The 14,812-nt window shown below is 46.7% G+C and overlaps 1 protein-coding gene across 3 annotated transcripts in view; it reads right to left on the bottom strand.

Annotated features, from left to right (window-relative positions):
* CDH26 (cadherin 26) overlaps positions 1 to 14,812 on the bottom strand; it is a 45,868-nt gene that overhangs the window by 7,798 nt on the left and 23,258 nt on the right. For 2 of the 3 annotated variants that reach the window (XM_065921675.1, XM_065921674.1), the window contains 9 exons: positions 14,380 to 14,546; positions 14,055 to 14,183; positions 12,243 to 12,428; positions 10,750 to 11,018; positions 6,183 to 6,325; positions 4,705 to 4,944; positions 3,783 to 4,004; positions 2,881 to 3,011; positions 1,370 to 1,447 (listed from right to left, as the gene is read on the bottom strand). In XM_065921675.1, the coding sequence (XP_065777747.1) occupies positions 1,370 to 1,447; positions 2,881 to 3,011; positions 3,783 to 4,004; positions 4,705 to 4,944; positions 6,183 to 6,325; positions 10,750 to 11,018; positions 12,243 to 12,428; positions 14,055 to 14,183; positions 14,380 to 14,546 (1,565 nt within the window). The remainder of the gene's footprint in view (positions 1 to 1,369; positions 1,448 to 2,880; positions 3,012 to 3,782; positions 4,005 to 4,704; positions 4,945 to 6,182; positions 6,326 to 10,749; positions 11,019 to 12,242; positions 12,429 to 14,054; positions 14,184 to 14,379; positions 14,547 to 14,812) is intronic. The other variant, XM_065921676.1, reaches the window with a different exon arrangement.

Genomic DNA, 14,812 nt, shown 5'->3' on the forward strand with positions numbered 1-14,812 from the left:
CGTGACTTGAAGATGTAGATTCTAACATTCTATGGATGACATTATAGACACCTGAGAACTGAATATGCACACAAGATCTAGAAGCTGACATAGACAAATGAAACTGTTCATATTTAGTTTAGGGATGGGATTGTGGACAATTTTCGCTTTGGGTTTCTATTTTTAATATAAGCCCTTCAATCATGAAATAAAATTTCAAAGAAAATAAAGCAGGCACAGGTCCTCAGTAACAGTTCTAAGGAAGTCCATACCTTGTCACAGATTTTAAAATAGCAGGTCACCTGGTAATCGTAAGTGACAATCTCACGGAGGGAAGGTGTGTAAATGGCTGACTATCAAACCAGCAACAACAGGTACACCGACTATTTGCAGGACATCATAAAGGGAACCTAGACTCACCAGAAAATAGAAGAGCAGCCTTGGAGTCCTCCCCTGCAGATGGGGGAGCAAGGTACCCTCCGGCAGGGTTTTGGTAAAGATGCAATGGGATTATACTTGCAGAGTGCAAACCCCAGGGCACGATGAGTGGACCAGAGTTCTTACTGTGCCTACCAGGAGCTCTGGCCTCCAGAAGCTTATAGACCAGTCAAGGAAAGGAGGCCCCTGCCAGCCCTCTCCAGGAGTCTCTCTGCCCCTCCCCCTGGGAACATGGAGTGGTGGGCAGATGCCCTCTGGACCTGGCCCTGCTCTCCCCAGCCAGGTGCCTGCATAGTAAATGACAGAAGCCCTGGGTCAACTCGCTCTTTTCCAAAGTGGAGTCTCCGTCCGCTTAGAGAAGAGCAAATTTAGACAGACTGGGAACAGGGTTTCAAACGACATTGAACCACATGGTGAGAAAAATCAGTCTCTGTCTAAGTCCTCTTCCATGCTCCTAATGACATCAAGGAGGACATGTCCGTCAGGTGCCAGCCTGTCCTGGCTCACTCTCTCTTTCCACATTTTCTACCTAGGACCACAGGGTTCCATTTCTGTTGGGTCTGCATTTCACACACCTGCTCTTTACACAAGTAAAACTGGTTTTCTGCTTACAATTGAAATATAAAATTTCCTGTTTAAAGAAATGCACTTCTTTTGGACCCAAGTCCATTTAAAGGAAAATAATGTTTAAAGTCGTGAAGTTAGCGCTGGACAGACTGGAGTGTGGGCCTGAGCCATCTGACACTTAAGCTGGGAGCAAAGGCATGTGAGGTTGAGCAGAATTGCAGGGACTTTGCAGGTGGGGCTGGGGTGAAAGCAGGCGTGGGGTGGGCCTGCAGGGGGACATCCCAGGATGTGGGTGGGGGAGCAGCCATGGTGTCCCCCTCACATTGAACAGTCATCAAAGCCACTCCTCTTGTTTCAACACAAGCAGCAAACAAGCCACACTCACCTTAGCTCCCAGCTTGGCGCCCACCTCGGCTGGGCTGATGGACGGGGCTGGCATGTGATCCCTGAGGTATGGCCTCCCCTGTGGGACAGAGGGAAAGAAATATGACTGGGGCTGAAATTACAGATGGCAGCATTTAACACAGAGGACAGGGAGTAACGTCTCCCCTCTGGCATCGCAGACAGCATCCTGACCCTGGAAAACACCGCCTGCGCTGTGAAGCAGGAGGGCGACCCTGGCACATGGACACTTTGTAATCACTGGTCAGGAAGTGAAGTTTCTCGTGGTTTAGCAGTTCACGTGAAGAGATGGCAAGAACAAAAACCAAGCAACCAAAGAGAAAACCTTATTTCAGTCAGCCTCAGCATCTCAAAACTGGTCCTTGCCCTCTTCTAAGCCTCAGTGATGGCTCTTGGGGTCGCCACGGTGGGCAGTGCTGTGTGGAGCCTTATCCATTTCTCACTCAACAAATATTCACTGAGGGACTCAGATGTTGAGAAGTGCTGCATTTCTTCTCTCTTTTAAAAAGATTTATTTATTTATTATTTCGGCTGTGCTGGGTCTTCGTTGCTGCGAGGGCTCTCTCGAGTTGCTTCAGGTGGGGACTATTCTTCATCTCAGTGCTTGGGCTTCTCATTGCGGTGGCTTCTCTTATTGCGGAGCACAGGCTCTAGGGCACACGCTTAGTAGTTGTGGCCCATGGGCTCAGTTGCTCTGCAGCATGTGGGATCTTCCCAGACCAGGGATCAAACCAGTGTCTCTCTCCTGCACTGGCAGGCAGATTCTTGACCACTGGGTCACCAGGGAAAGCCTGGATTTCTTTCCTAAGGGCTCACTGGCTTCCCCACAGAGAGGGGAGGCCCCCGTGCTGTCCTGCAGACCCTCCTCATCAGGGGGCATGTCCGGTGGCAGAAAAGGACAAGGCAGGTGGAAGCAGTGATGTTGTCTGGGTGACGGGAATCTTCTCAAGAGTGTGCAGTGTTCCCAGTGTGTGGATGCAGGCAGGTGTATTCACATAAGGTGGAATAACTGGGACGTGTGAACACAGTGGTGCAGCCTTATTTACCTGTGGCTACAAGGACATAACTGGTAACTGCTGTTACTAATACTAGAGAAACGCCACCTGAAAAAAGTCGTTTGGCCTAAATAAGGTTTCTCAGCCTCGGCACTGCTAACACTCAAGCGGGTGACCTCTCTGTCATGGGGGCTGTCCTGGGCACAGCAGGACGGCCTGCAGTGTCCCCCAGGCGGTTCTACTCACCAGACACGATAGCATCACCACCACCCCCACCCGCCCCGCCGACTGTGCACTCCCAGTTGAGTTCTAACCACCAACACGCCTCTAGACACTGCCAGATGTCCCCTGGGGTGGGGATGGGGGCCAGAATCGCCCCCAGTTCAGAGCCAGCGCCCTAAACAAATATGACGAGATGATGACATGAGTGGGCGGTGAACGAGAGCACTATGGAGAGCCTACCGCATCATCCTCATGAGACACAGCCCAGCCGCACTACCTGGGGAGGATCGGCTCTGCTTTCCTGGTTCCACGTGATCAGGGTCTGGATCCCCTCATCCCACGGCACAAGGTGACCTTGCCTCTCGGCTCCGGACACAAGGCGGCATCGCAGCAGGAGGAGCAGAGCAGCTGTGACGAGACAAGGGGGCGAGGAGATGCCGGAGCTCTGGCCGATCAGAGGTTCCCTCCCACAGAGGCCTGCGCTGCTGGCATGTAACTCGGCTGGGAGCTCATGGGGGCAAGCTGAGCCTTCATCAGTCTTTGCAGCCTCAGCGCTTAGCACAGCCTGGGGCACAGTAGGTGAGAGGTGACTATTTGTCGGACTGATTAAGTAATACTACGTGACCAGTAATATTTTACAGTCTCCTTGAAAATCGAGCTTCCCTGTTAGCCTTTGCCAAGCCTGGGAGCTTGTGTACATTGCTGTCCTCAGCTATTAAAAGCATCTCTGCTCTGTTGCTCAGTCATGTCTGACCTTTTGCGACCCCGTGGACTATAACCTGCCAGGCTCCTCTGTCCATGGGATTTCTCAGGCAAGAATACTGGAGTGGGTTGCCATTTCCTTCTCCAGGGGATCTTCCAGACCCAGGGATTGAACCTGCATCTCCTGCTTAGCAGGAATCCATAGACAGTGGACCACTGTCCTTAGACAATGTCCCTCTCTAGGTTCCATTGCTGTCAAGTGCTGCTACTGAGCAGAAGCCCCCTCTGCCAGGCAGGCAGTCTGTCTGAGCAGGGTGGAAACCTCCCATCCCAACCTGGGCCTCCCATGAACTTGGGAGTCATTCTCAAAGACAACCCGCTGACCTCGGCCATCCCCACCGCCAAGGACTCTATGCCCTTGGCTTACAGCCCGGGGAGAGGAGCTGCATTCCCAGGACAACTTCTGTCTATGCTGACCTGCCAGAGCCATGAACGCTACACCGAGAGGGGCCAGAGCCCCCTGCAGGACCCCAGCTCTCGCGATGAGGGGCTCTGCACAGGTGAATCCATCAGGACAGGAGCAGACCCTCACATGGACAGTCTGCTTCTGGGAAAGTCCCTGTTTGTCTCCGATGAGAAGCGGCACAGAGTAGTCACCAAGTGGAAGGCTTCTCTGCATTAGAAGTTCCACTGAATAACCTGCAGAAGGAGGGGGACCTTAGTTGCGTTGATGTGTTCATTCGTTCAGCTGCTCAGGGGTTATTTCCTAATGCCTCCCTTGTGCCAGGCTTTGTAGGATGTTTGAGGTGGCCACGACCACTCTCCCGTGGACACCAGTGGCATGTGAAGTGGTTCCCAAGACCACCCTCAGGTTGATGATTCTCTAGAAGGACTCAGGACTCTCTGAGAACTGTCTACTCACGGCTATGGAAACAGCACCCCTGCTTTCCTTTAGGGGTGCCTACACTTCCTGAACTCATCCCCCGTGTGGATCAGGAGGGGCTAAGCCCAGATCCCAGCCAGGTCCAGGTGTGGGCTCAGTACCAACCATCCAGCACATCTGCCCTCCCAACCCACACCCAATGCTGAGCAGGGCAGGTGGCTCCAGCCTTGCAATGATGTACACCTTCTTGCGAGGCACCAGAAAGAGTCCCAGGGACTCCCAGCCGCCACGCTGCTATCTCCAGAGGAGAGCCTGCCTGCAGATGAAGGGAACACATAGCCAAGGTCAGGAGCCACCGCCTCCAGGAAGTCCTCTGGGCACCCAGGTCTGCTGGGACACAGGTTTACCTGTCCCTTTCTTGGTGACATAAGCTAGCACATTCCTCTCGGCCTGAGTCTGTGTGAGTCAGGTCTCTGTCCTTTTCCAGCCTTCCTCTCTGGCCAGTGTGATACGCACCCCTGTTTTCCCCCAGTCTCCACATGTCTCCTGTATCTCCCCGCGTGCCGTCCAGTCTGAAGGTGAAGGGGTCGGAGTAGGGCTCCAGGTCGCTGTCCTCCGCCTCGATGAGGAGGGCCTTGTCTCCGGCAGACTGACAGATCTCCAGGTGCTGAGAGCTCGGACGGAGCATGGGAGCGTTGTCGTTGACGTCTGACAGGAAGAGCAGCATGGTCCCTGTTCCCGTCTGTGGAGGCACACCTGGGTGGGAAGGAGGGGGTGTCCCAGCAGGGCTGCTGATTAATTCCAGAGGTTGCCCCAGCACACAGATGCCTGCGAATGAGCGCTCTCGGCCTCTGCAGAAAAGAACCACTCTGCGGAGACACTGAGGCCAATTCCCTTTCAATAAGCTTTATTGCAAGGGCTGGATCTGTTTTCCTGCTTTTTTGAAAATCTGGGTAGGATAAGTTAATAAAACCCTTGCTGAATGAGGTACAATTATCGAGTAGATGATAATATCAGCCATGGAAGTTGTTAAGGCAGGAATGGGGGGGGCAGTGGGGGATGGTGTGATGTAGTTCTGGAGACCTCAGCTTCTATACTGGGTCCCCACCGTGATCCTGGTCTGGATCTTGCACTAGAGTTTTGCAAGGTGTCACCCCTGGAGGACACTGGGCAACAGGTTCTTGCGATCCCACTACCTTATTTCTAAAAACTGCATGTGAGTCTACAATGACTTCAAAATAAAAATTTATTTTTTTTAAACTATTCCACTGAAAAAACAGTGCCATTCATTAAAACATCCATAACAGAGTTATGGAACCCTCACCTAAAACCAATTAGGAACACAGATTTAATAGCTCCCTAAGCAACATTAATTATACAACTGTTAATTATGCAAATATGATATACAACCATGTATGCTTGGGAATCTGGGTTCATAAGACAACTCTTATTACAACTCTAATTTACAGATTTTCTTAAATACAGTCATTAAAATTACTTGAAATATTTTATTTTTCTAGCTTTCTGCTTTGGTAGGTTTAGAAATACAGCCTTGAGAGAGATTGTAGAGAAAAGTGTTAAAACATGCTGATAAAAATCACCGATCCTGGTTGATGACAAATTTGTCCTGCACAGTCACATTTTCCTGAGCTTATAAAGTGGTCCAAGTGCAGGGAAACTGCCCATGTTTATCATATGCAATTGGCTTTGACAAAGAGCTAGAGAGTTGTCTTATGAACAGATGAAAAAGATGCTGTGGTGGGGCTGTGTCCCTATCAGGCTCATCGTCTCTGAATGAACATCGTCCCTCTTTCTATGGCATAGCCCCCTAGTTTGCCATTTCAAGAATTATCAAAAATAATCATCAATATGGATGCACAATGATAAAAAGTTTATATCTTTCCCAGTTGTGCTGAAAGACACTCACCTGTGTCATTTCCCCTTAGGAGCAAGAAAACATAGCCCCCCTCTGACAATTCTGGGTCTGTGCTTACCATCATCAATAGCATGAGCGATGATTACGTAAATGCTGTCATTGACATGAGGAGATTCCCGGTCAACTGGCTTCACAGTGATGACCACCCCAGAGCGCTCATCTATGCTGACCCAGTTTGCAGGATCATAAGCCAGTTTGTATCTTGCAGAAGAAAACACATGTAATTTTTAAAATTAAAAAGTTACATTAAGAGAAAAGTCCAAACATACCACAGCAGACACAATTCTCATTGTGAATCTGGGAAATTGTAAGAACCTCTGTTAGGAGTGTTCCTGGCTCTGATGAAGGCCCAGAGACCTGAGACCCAACCAGAGTGTCAGATGAGTATTCACTGAACACCAGGTGTCCTGTCCTTGTCGGGCTGCACATAACTCTGTCCACCTCGGGGAAAACATTTCATCCTGGAAAAGAGCCAATCTTCAGTTGCCTGCAGGAGCTGGTGGCTTCATGTTAAGCCAAGCCCGCCCTTGCAACAGAAGCACAAGACTATATTACCCCTGGAGCCTAGAGGATTCACACGTGGGTAATACAGCCAGGGAACATGGCTGTCTACATCCTGCTTCACCTGTCTGCACCTGGTAACCATTTTAATGGACGAGCACACCTGGCCATCCAGAAGTCCCCAAGATCTGTCAGAGTCAGAGGGCAGCCATCAGAACCAAGCGGAAACATCAGAACCCAACCTACCTGCCAAGAGACCCAGAGAAGGAAAGGCCTGGACCCACAGGCAAACAGAAAAGATGTCACTCCCCAAAACAGCGGAAGACAGGGGGTTTCATGTGCCTTCTCTTCCTCATCACTTAAAGGCCCTGGAAAAGGTCAGTAACTCTCCCTGTCTGATATTTGTCAAGTCAGGGTTTACAAAGGGACCAACATACTCTAGGGACAGGAATACAGCCCTGAATCAGATTTGGGGTCTCTGTGGGTATCCCCCAGAAGAGGTCCAGGCAGGGACTAGGAGCATCGGCATCATCTTGGAACTTGTTAGAAATGCAAATCTCAGTCCCAACCCCAGACCTCAAAATCAGAGACCCCAAGGGTGAGACCCAGCAAGGGCCTTCCAAGTGACATGATTCATACTGCAGTTGGGCCTCTTTAACTCAGCACTTGCCTGCATAGACCTGTGGTGGTCTGGAACTCCAGGGTAGCTGCCCCCAAGGAGATAAGAGAGAAAACTGAGAAGCGAACATCAGGAAATTTTTATAGTCAGTGGCATTACTGTGACCACCAAGCACATGATCACGGTTTCTTAATTTATCTTTTAATATTTTATAAAATTATTATTCCACAGTGAACTGGAAATCTTAAAAAGCAACATCTGGTCCCTCTCAATGGTTAAGTCGAGAAGCATTGCTCTAAGGAAGAATCTCAAACTCTAGTGCTCACAGGGGTGTCCCGAGCAGGTGCAAGAAATGAGCAAAGCTGGTCGGATAAGGATTGGTGTCAATTGATGAGTGAGAAGTCAAAGGGATCTCGCCCCATGCCCCCAATGATCATGACCCCATTGGACACAGACCCAGTAATGCCAAATCTTCCTCTTTTTCAAGAATATTCAGATAATTCAGGTTGTTAGCATACTCTTGATTTTTAAATGCTTGCAGCTTTATTATCTCCTCCTTTTTATTGCAGTAAAATGTACATAACATACAATTTACCACCTTCACCATTTTAAATTGCATTTCAGTGGTATTAAATATTAATACATCACACTGCTATGCAACCATCACCACCATCCATCTCCACAGTTCTTTTCATTCTTGTAAAATTGAACTCTATGCCTACTAAACAATAACTCTCCATTTCCCCTCCTGCCAGACTCTAGAAATCACCATTATATTTTATTTCTTTATGAGATTTGACTACTCTAAGTACCTCCTATAAGTGGAATTGTACAGAATTTGTCTTTTTGTGACTAGTGCATTTCACTTAGCATAATGTCCTTAGGGTTCATCCATGTTGGAGCATATTGCAGAATTCCCTTCATTTTTAAGGCTGAACAATATTCCATTGCATGTATGGACCACATTTTGTTTGCCCATTCACCATCAATGGCTCCCTGGGTTGCTTCCACATTTTAGCTATTGTGATTAATGCTGCTATCAACATGGGTGTACAAACATCTCTTTGAGGCCCTGTTTTCAGTTCTCTTGGGCATGTAACCAGAAGTGGAATTACTAGATTATATGGTAATTCTATTTTTAATTTTTTGAGGCACTCCCCTACTGTTTTTCTCAGAGGCTGTATCATCTTATATTCCCACCAGCAGTGCCCAAAGATACCAATTTCTCCACATTCTCCCCAACACTTGTTTTCCATTTTTTGTTTTTTTTTTTAATTGGAGGATAATTGCTTTACAATGTTGTGTTGTTTTCTGCTGTACAACAGTTTGAATCAGCAGTTGAACTGAGGTGGTTCAAATCTGATGAACCTAGAGCCTGTTTTCTGTTTTTTTTTTATGGGTGTGAAGTGATGTCTCACTGCAGTTTTGATTTGCATTCCCCTCATGATTAGTGATGTTGAGCATCTTTCGTGTGCTTGTTTGCCACTCGTATCTTCTTTAAAGAAATGTCAAGTTTTTTGTCCGTTTTTGGATCAGGGTGGTGGTGTTGCTCTTGTTGAGTTTTCGAAGTTCTCTATAATTTCTGGATATTAATCCCTTATCAGATGTATGACTTGCCAGTATTTTCTCCCATTCTGCCTTTGTACTCTGTGGATAGTGTCTTCTGATGCAAAAAAAAAAAAAAAGAAATGTTTCGGTTTTCATGAAGTCCAATTTGACTATCTTTTCTTTTGTGCCGTTGGTGTCATTTCCAAGAAATGATTGCCACATCCATGTTGTGAGGTTTTGTCCTAGGATTTCTTCTAATAGTTGTATTATTTTAGGTCTTAACACTTACTTACTGGATCCACTGTGAGTTAATTTTTTAAATAATTTTATTTGTTTGTTTTTGGCTGTGCTGGGTCTTCGTTGCTGCTCACGCTTTTCTGTTAATTGCAGTGAGCAGGGCCTACTTTCTAGTTGTGGTGCACAGACTTCTCAAGGCAGTGGCTTCTTTCGTCGCTGAGCACAAGCTCTGGTGCACGAGGGCTTCGACAGTGGCATCCACCTCTAGAACACAGGTTCAATAGTTGTGATGCATGGACTTAGTAGCTCCACTGCATGTGGAATCGTCCTGCATCGGGAATCAAACCCGAGTCTCCTGCATTGGCAGGCAGATTCTTTACCGTTGAACCAGCAGGGAAACCCTTGAGTTAATTTCTGTATATGGTGTTAGGTTTTCTATTTGTGTCTTTGGATATCAAGAAAGCCTCTTGAAGATAACACAAAGTCAGATCATGTGTTTTTTATCCATTCTGCCAAGCTCTGTCTTTTAACTGGAGAGTTTAATCTTTACATATACAAATTAATTACTGATGAGAAGGGAATCAATGTCTGTTAATTTTTTGCCCACCCCAGCTCCCATAGGCTGTGTATCCAGTTCCAGGGACAGAGGCACAGCTGCCTTGCATGGGCTGGATGTGAGGGAGGTACTGCGCTAAGAGCCGAGATGAACCACAGTGAACCACGGTTTGCACTGTCTTCCCTGGAAGTTGCAATCCTTCCACAGATTCCTGAGTTCCAAATTCAGTCCATCAGACAAATTCTGCCAGCACCGTCATTGTCCGGATGGGGAGACTGATTCCTGGCACTCTCCACTCTGCCACCTTCCTGGGGATTGTGGCAACTTCATTTTTAAAAAACAAAACACTAATCAATCCACGTATCCATCAACAGATGAATGGATAAACAAAACGTGGTATATACACACAGTGGAATATTATTCAGCTTTAAAAGGACAGAAATTCTGGCACATGCTAGAGCATGAATGAAACTTGAAGACACTATGCTAAGTGAAATATGCCAGTTACAAAAGGAAAGTCTGTGTGATTCCATTTATATGAAGTACTTAGAGTAGTCACATACATAGAGACAGAAAGGAAAAAGGTTGTGCAGGGTCCTAGAGGTGGGGGAGAATGGGGAGGGGGTTTGTTTACTGGGTGCAGAGTTTTAATTTGGGGAAATGAAGAGATGGAGGAGAGATTTTGCAGATGGGTGGTGGGGAAGGTGCAATGTGACATACAGTATAAATGTACTCAATGTCCCTGAACCACACACTTGAAAACAGTGATAGTGGTAAACTCTATGTACATTTTGCCACAATTGAAAACACTTCTGCTGGCCAGAAGCCACAAGGCTGCCAGTTTACAACATTTGGTAAAGAGGGACTGGAAATACATAACAAATTATTTTAACACAGGAAAAAGACTGTAAAATAATTCTGTGCTCTATGCAAAGGAAATGAACAAGTGAATTCCTCCCATGAGGGTCAGAGGACACTACAGAAGGAAAACTGCATTGAACCTGGGCTAGGGGAGTTCTGGGGTGGGTGACTTATGGCATTTTCACAACTAGGATGGAGTCGCCCTCATGAGCACATAGAAGGAGTCAATTTCAAAAAGGAACCCTCTCTGGCACGTGGCTAATTCTGCATGAACTCCCACCCTTCCCACTCCAGTCTCCCCACCTTATCTGGCCAGCGGTTCTATCTGGATCTGTAGCATTGAACATTCCCAGCCGAGTTCCCGGCCCTGCGCCATCGACCTCACTGACGATGAAGGTCCCCGGGTGGAAGGCGGGCGGGTCGTTGGCATTGATCACCCGTACACTGACGATGGCGCTGGCTGAGGCCTGTGGGGGTCTCTGCAGCTGCCCCCCTTCACAGGAGAAGAGCGGCTCTTCGTTCTCCACGGCCACGACCAGGCTCCACGCTGGCTGAGTCTCATGGTCCAAAGGCTGCCGCCCCAGAGAGAAGGTTTCATTAGCCCCCGTGGCTCTGCTGGCCGGAGGGAGCCTCTCAGCGTGAGCTGTCACTGCTAACCCAGCGCCTGTGGCTTCTGTGCTTCATTTATTATTTACATTGTCTTTGATAATGATCAAAAGACAGTTGTCAGCCCATTTTCAAATCATTTATAGAGTTCTTTTTTTTCCCCTCCCTCCTCCTGGTTGGAAAGAGCCACCATCAGTCAAGAGGGTAATGAAAAATGCAACAAAAACCATAACCTAATGAAACATTAATGTGACAACTCTCCTGCAAAAACCCTGTGGCGCTCAGGGAAATATGGATATTAATGATCATAACTATTCAGGGGACAAAGTGGTCAGTGACTTAAAAGGGTTGAAAGACTAGGAATATTTGGGAAATCCAGCCCCAGGCCTTTGGCATGGAAAACCCACAGAGCCCTGCTATTCACAGCATGGTATGGCCCCTCAGCATCATCTGGGAGCTTGTTACACTGACAAGCAGAGTCAGCCCCACTCCAGATATACTCATTCAGGTCTGCCTTTGAAGCTGACCCCCAGACTGACTCACTTGCACTACACCAGAGGCACTGGTCATTCTAGGGTCTACTGAGAGCAATTAAGACTAAAGGCGCTGGAGTCAGACTGCTCCAGACAGAGCCTCTACTCCAGCGATGTGACTTTGTGAAAACAACCCAGCCTCTCTGGGCTTCAGTTTCCTCTTCATTAAATGAGATAATAATACTTTGTTGCAGCGCCAACCCTCTACTAGGCACAGCAGGCATAGTGCCAGGAGCATACAGTATTTTTACAGGTCCATGCAAATGTTCTAATTTCTTTCAAACCCAGAAGAAAAATGAACTCATGGGGTTCGAGAAAATGTCGTAAATTATTTTATCACATCAGGAGAAAGAAACACGTTAGGGACTACATAAATCTACTAAATTTTGTCTAAAACAGACCCAAAGAATTTAATGTTTAAGTAACTGGTCATATCAAAGATAATCTTGAATACTGATACGATTTTGATGGGAGGAGCCATGAAGGCAAAGAGCTGAGGATCCACGCAGCCCTGCGTTCCTCACTGGCCATGGTGACTTGTGACCCAGCAGGCCATGTGCTCAGAGCACATGGATCATCTGTTGGCACCTACTTCATTGTCAGGAGTCCTACAGAAAGGGTCTCGGCATCTACAGCCACCTGCTCGGATGCATTTACCTTGATAACACTTAAAATCCCTTCATTGGTCTCAGGATCCGTCGAAATGTCAAAATGTCCCTCTTCATTGCCATTCGTTATGTCGAACTTCACTCTCCACGCGGCTGTAGATGGTGAATCACCATCTTGAACCCCGAGACGTAACACACCCTGGCTGGCCCGGCCTTCCGAAATCTGAATGTTATACTGAGAGAGATGATCGTCGTTGTCGTGGAGAAAAAGAAACACAGTTGGAAAAGAAAACAGAGAAGAAGAAAGAAAACGTAGAGAGATGACAACTTGGATGCTTCTCCTATGATTGAACTTGACCACTAAGGATCTGGAAGCCTGTCTGTTACAGCAGAAAACGTGTCAACAACAAATATCTTGTCCCTGTGACTGGATGCCCAAATAACTGAAGAGCTGCGTAATTTTAAAAGTGCCCTTCTATCCAATGCAAGGCACCACTTTTTAAAATAATAGTACACGCCTTAGTTTATGCTGCCTACAAAAATCTAACTCTACTAAAATAAAGCTCTTATGTATTTTAATTAAGGTAATAATCTTTCTAATACATAATAGATCTTTAAAATAGCTCCTTATTCAATACTTTTGGTGACAAGATAATTTCTCCAGCACATCAAAATAACAATGTGTATTTTTTTCCAGCCCTACTTTCGCGAGTATAGCTTTTTACTAAGTCGGAGAAGGATTTTGAAACAAGACTCAGATATAATAAATATGTTTCAGTTATTACATACTGTTAAGTGAGATGCTTTCATTGGAAATATTTAAACTTCAGTTTATACAATTAATGTTTTTAAATGACACAGAAAATAAGTGTTTGTAGCATTTGTTTATTCAACAAAGACTGCTGTGTACCAGATTCTGGTTTAGATGCTGTGAACAAAACAGCAAAAATCTCATCCCCAGGGAGCTGAGAACTGAGTGTGTGTATGTTGGGGGGTTAGGTTGGGAATTTAACCAAGTCATCAGGAAAGACCTCCCTGAGAGGGGTCAGAAGAAAGACAGAAATACAATGGACGTTTTCCTCTTAAAAATTCATATGGAAGAGTGAAAAATTAAGAAACTAAAAGCAGATCATCATGGGTTTCTATTTCCTCTCTTAGCAATCTTCTGCATTTTAAGTGGTTTCGTATTCCCAAACTGATTGGGACAGTGAGTGCCAGCACCTTCTTCAAGCCTGAGGACCTAGCAGCCTGTGAAATCTTGTGTGGAGCCCAATATACAAACCAGGTGAGCTGGGGAAGGCCTGGCCCGAGTCTGCCTGCCCATCTTCTTATTTCAGAGCTCTGAACATTGTGGGTCAGGCTAGGGACAATTGGGTATGGTGGCAGAAATTTCTGGTTGTTATAACTTGAGATGCTACTTACTGTCCTCCAGCGGGCAGAGGTCAAGGATGCTATTGTTCAACATGCTTACAGGTCACTGGGCAGCCCCTCCCCACCCTCCCCGTGCCTCCCTCCACCTCCAAAACATCAGCAGTGTGGAAAGTGAGAGGCCCTGAAGTGGACGGAGCCTGGATCCTCCGTCCTCACCGAGCCTCGGCCTTCTCACCTGCAGGATGGAAAATGCGGCAGCTCCAACCAATGAAAACCTAGGGATTCCTGTCAATTCTCTGAGCACTGTTCTGGCACAAAATAGTAACAAATGGAGGCTCACATGATTGCTGTTAACTCGTTCCCTATCAATGCAGTTGACTTCTTGATTCTAGCTGAAGTTATTTTGGAGATTGCCTGTATCTTGGGTGATGGAGGAATTCCCTCAGCAAACAGAGCCCGGGGCATGGAGACTGTTCGTGTGGGGACTTACGTGGTCCTGGGTGAACCTGGGCATGTGGTTGTTGCTGTCTTGCACATGCACATGAACCGTGGCTGTGGACGACAGCGGCGGGTTGCCACAATCCCTCGCTTCAATGACTAATGTAAACCGAGGCGCCGTCTACGTGAGGAGGAAAAGGTAGGTGAAACCCTTCACACACGGGAAAAGGAAATCTAATACAGAAATGTTCCATTTTAGCAATTTCAGTAGCCAATCTAGCCACAGAGGGTTTCTCACTGCAAATGCAAACCCTAAGTCTGGGGCTCAGAGAGGGAGAAGCCATTTTATTTTTCCAAAACAATAAAGTGCACATAACCTCATAATCTAAGCATCCTGACAGTCGTATTTCTCCACTAACACGGTCAATCCGGAAACCACTCTCTCTCAGTACCGGTGTTTGAGAAACAAGGAAGTAAAGCACTTGAGAGTTTGGAGTATTTTCTTGATCCAGATCCACCGCTAACATCTGAAAAACAGGTTGACCTGGAAAGAATTTTTTAAATTGTTACTATAGGCCAACAGCAGCCCATCCAACCAGTAGGAGAATGATTCTTTGCTGAATGGCACTGGGGCTTACATCAGAATGGATTGAGTATGTAAATATAAAGGTCAAGCTATAGACATACTAGACAAAATGAAGAGGGATATTTAAATCGTCATAAGGTCAAGAAGGACTTTCTAATCATGATTGCAAATACAGAGGCTTAAAGGACAAAATCAATAGATCAATTTTTAAGTGTGTGGCAAAA

Source organism: Muntiacus reevesi, chromosome 2, assembly GCF_963930625.1.
Source record: "Muntiacus reevesi chromosome 2, mMunRee1.1, whole genome shotgun sequence".
In the NCBI taxonomy this organism is placed as follows: Eukaryota; Metazoa; Chordata; class Mammalia; order Artiodactyla; family Cervidae; genus Muntiacus; species Muntiacus reevesi.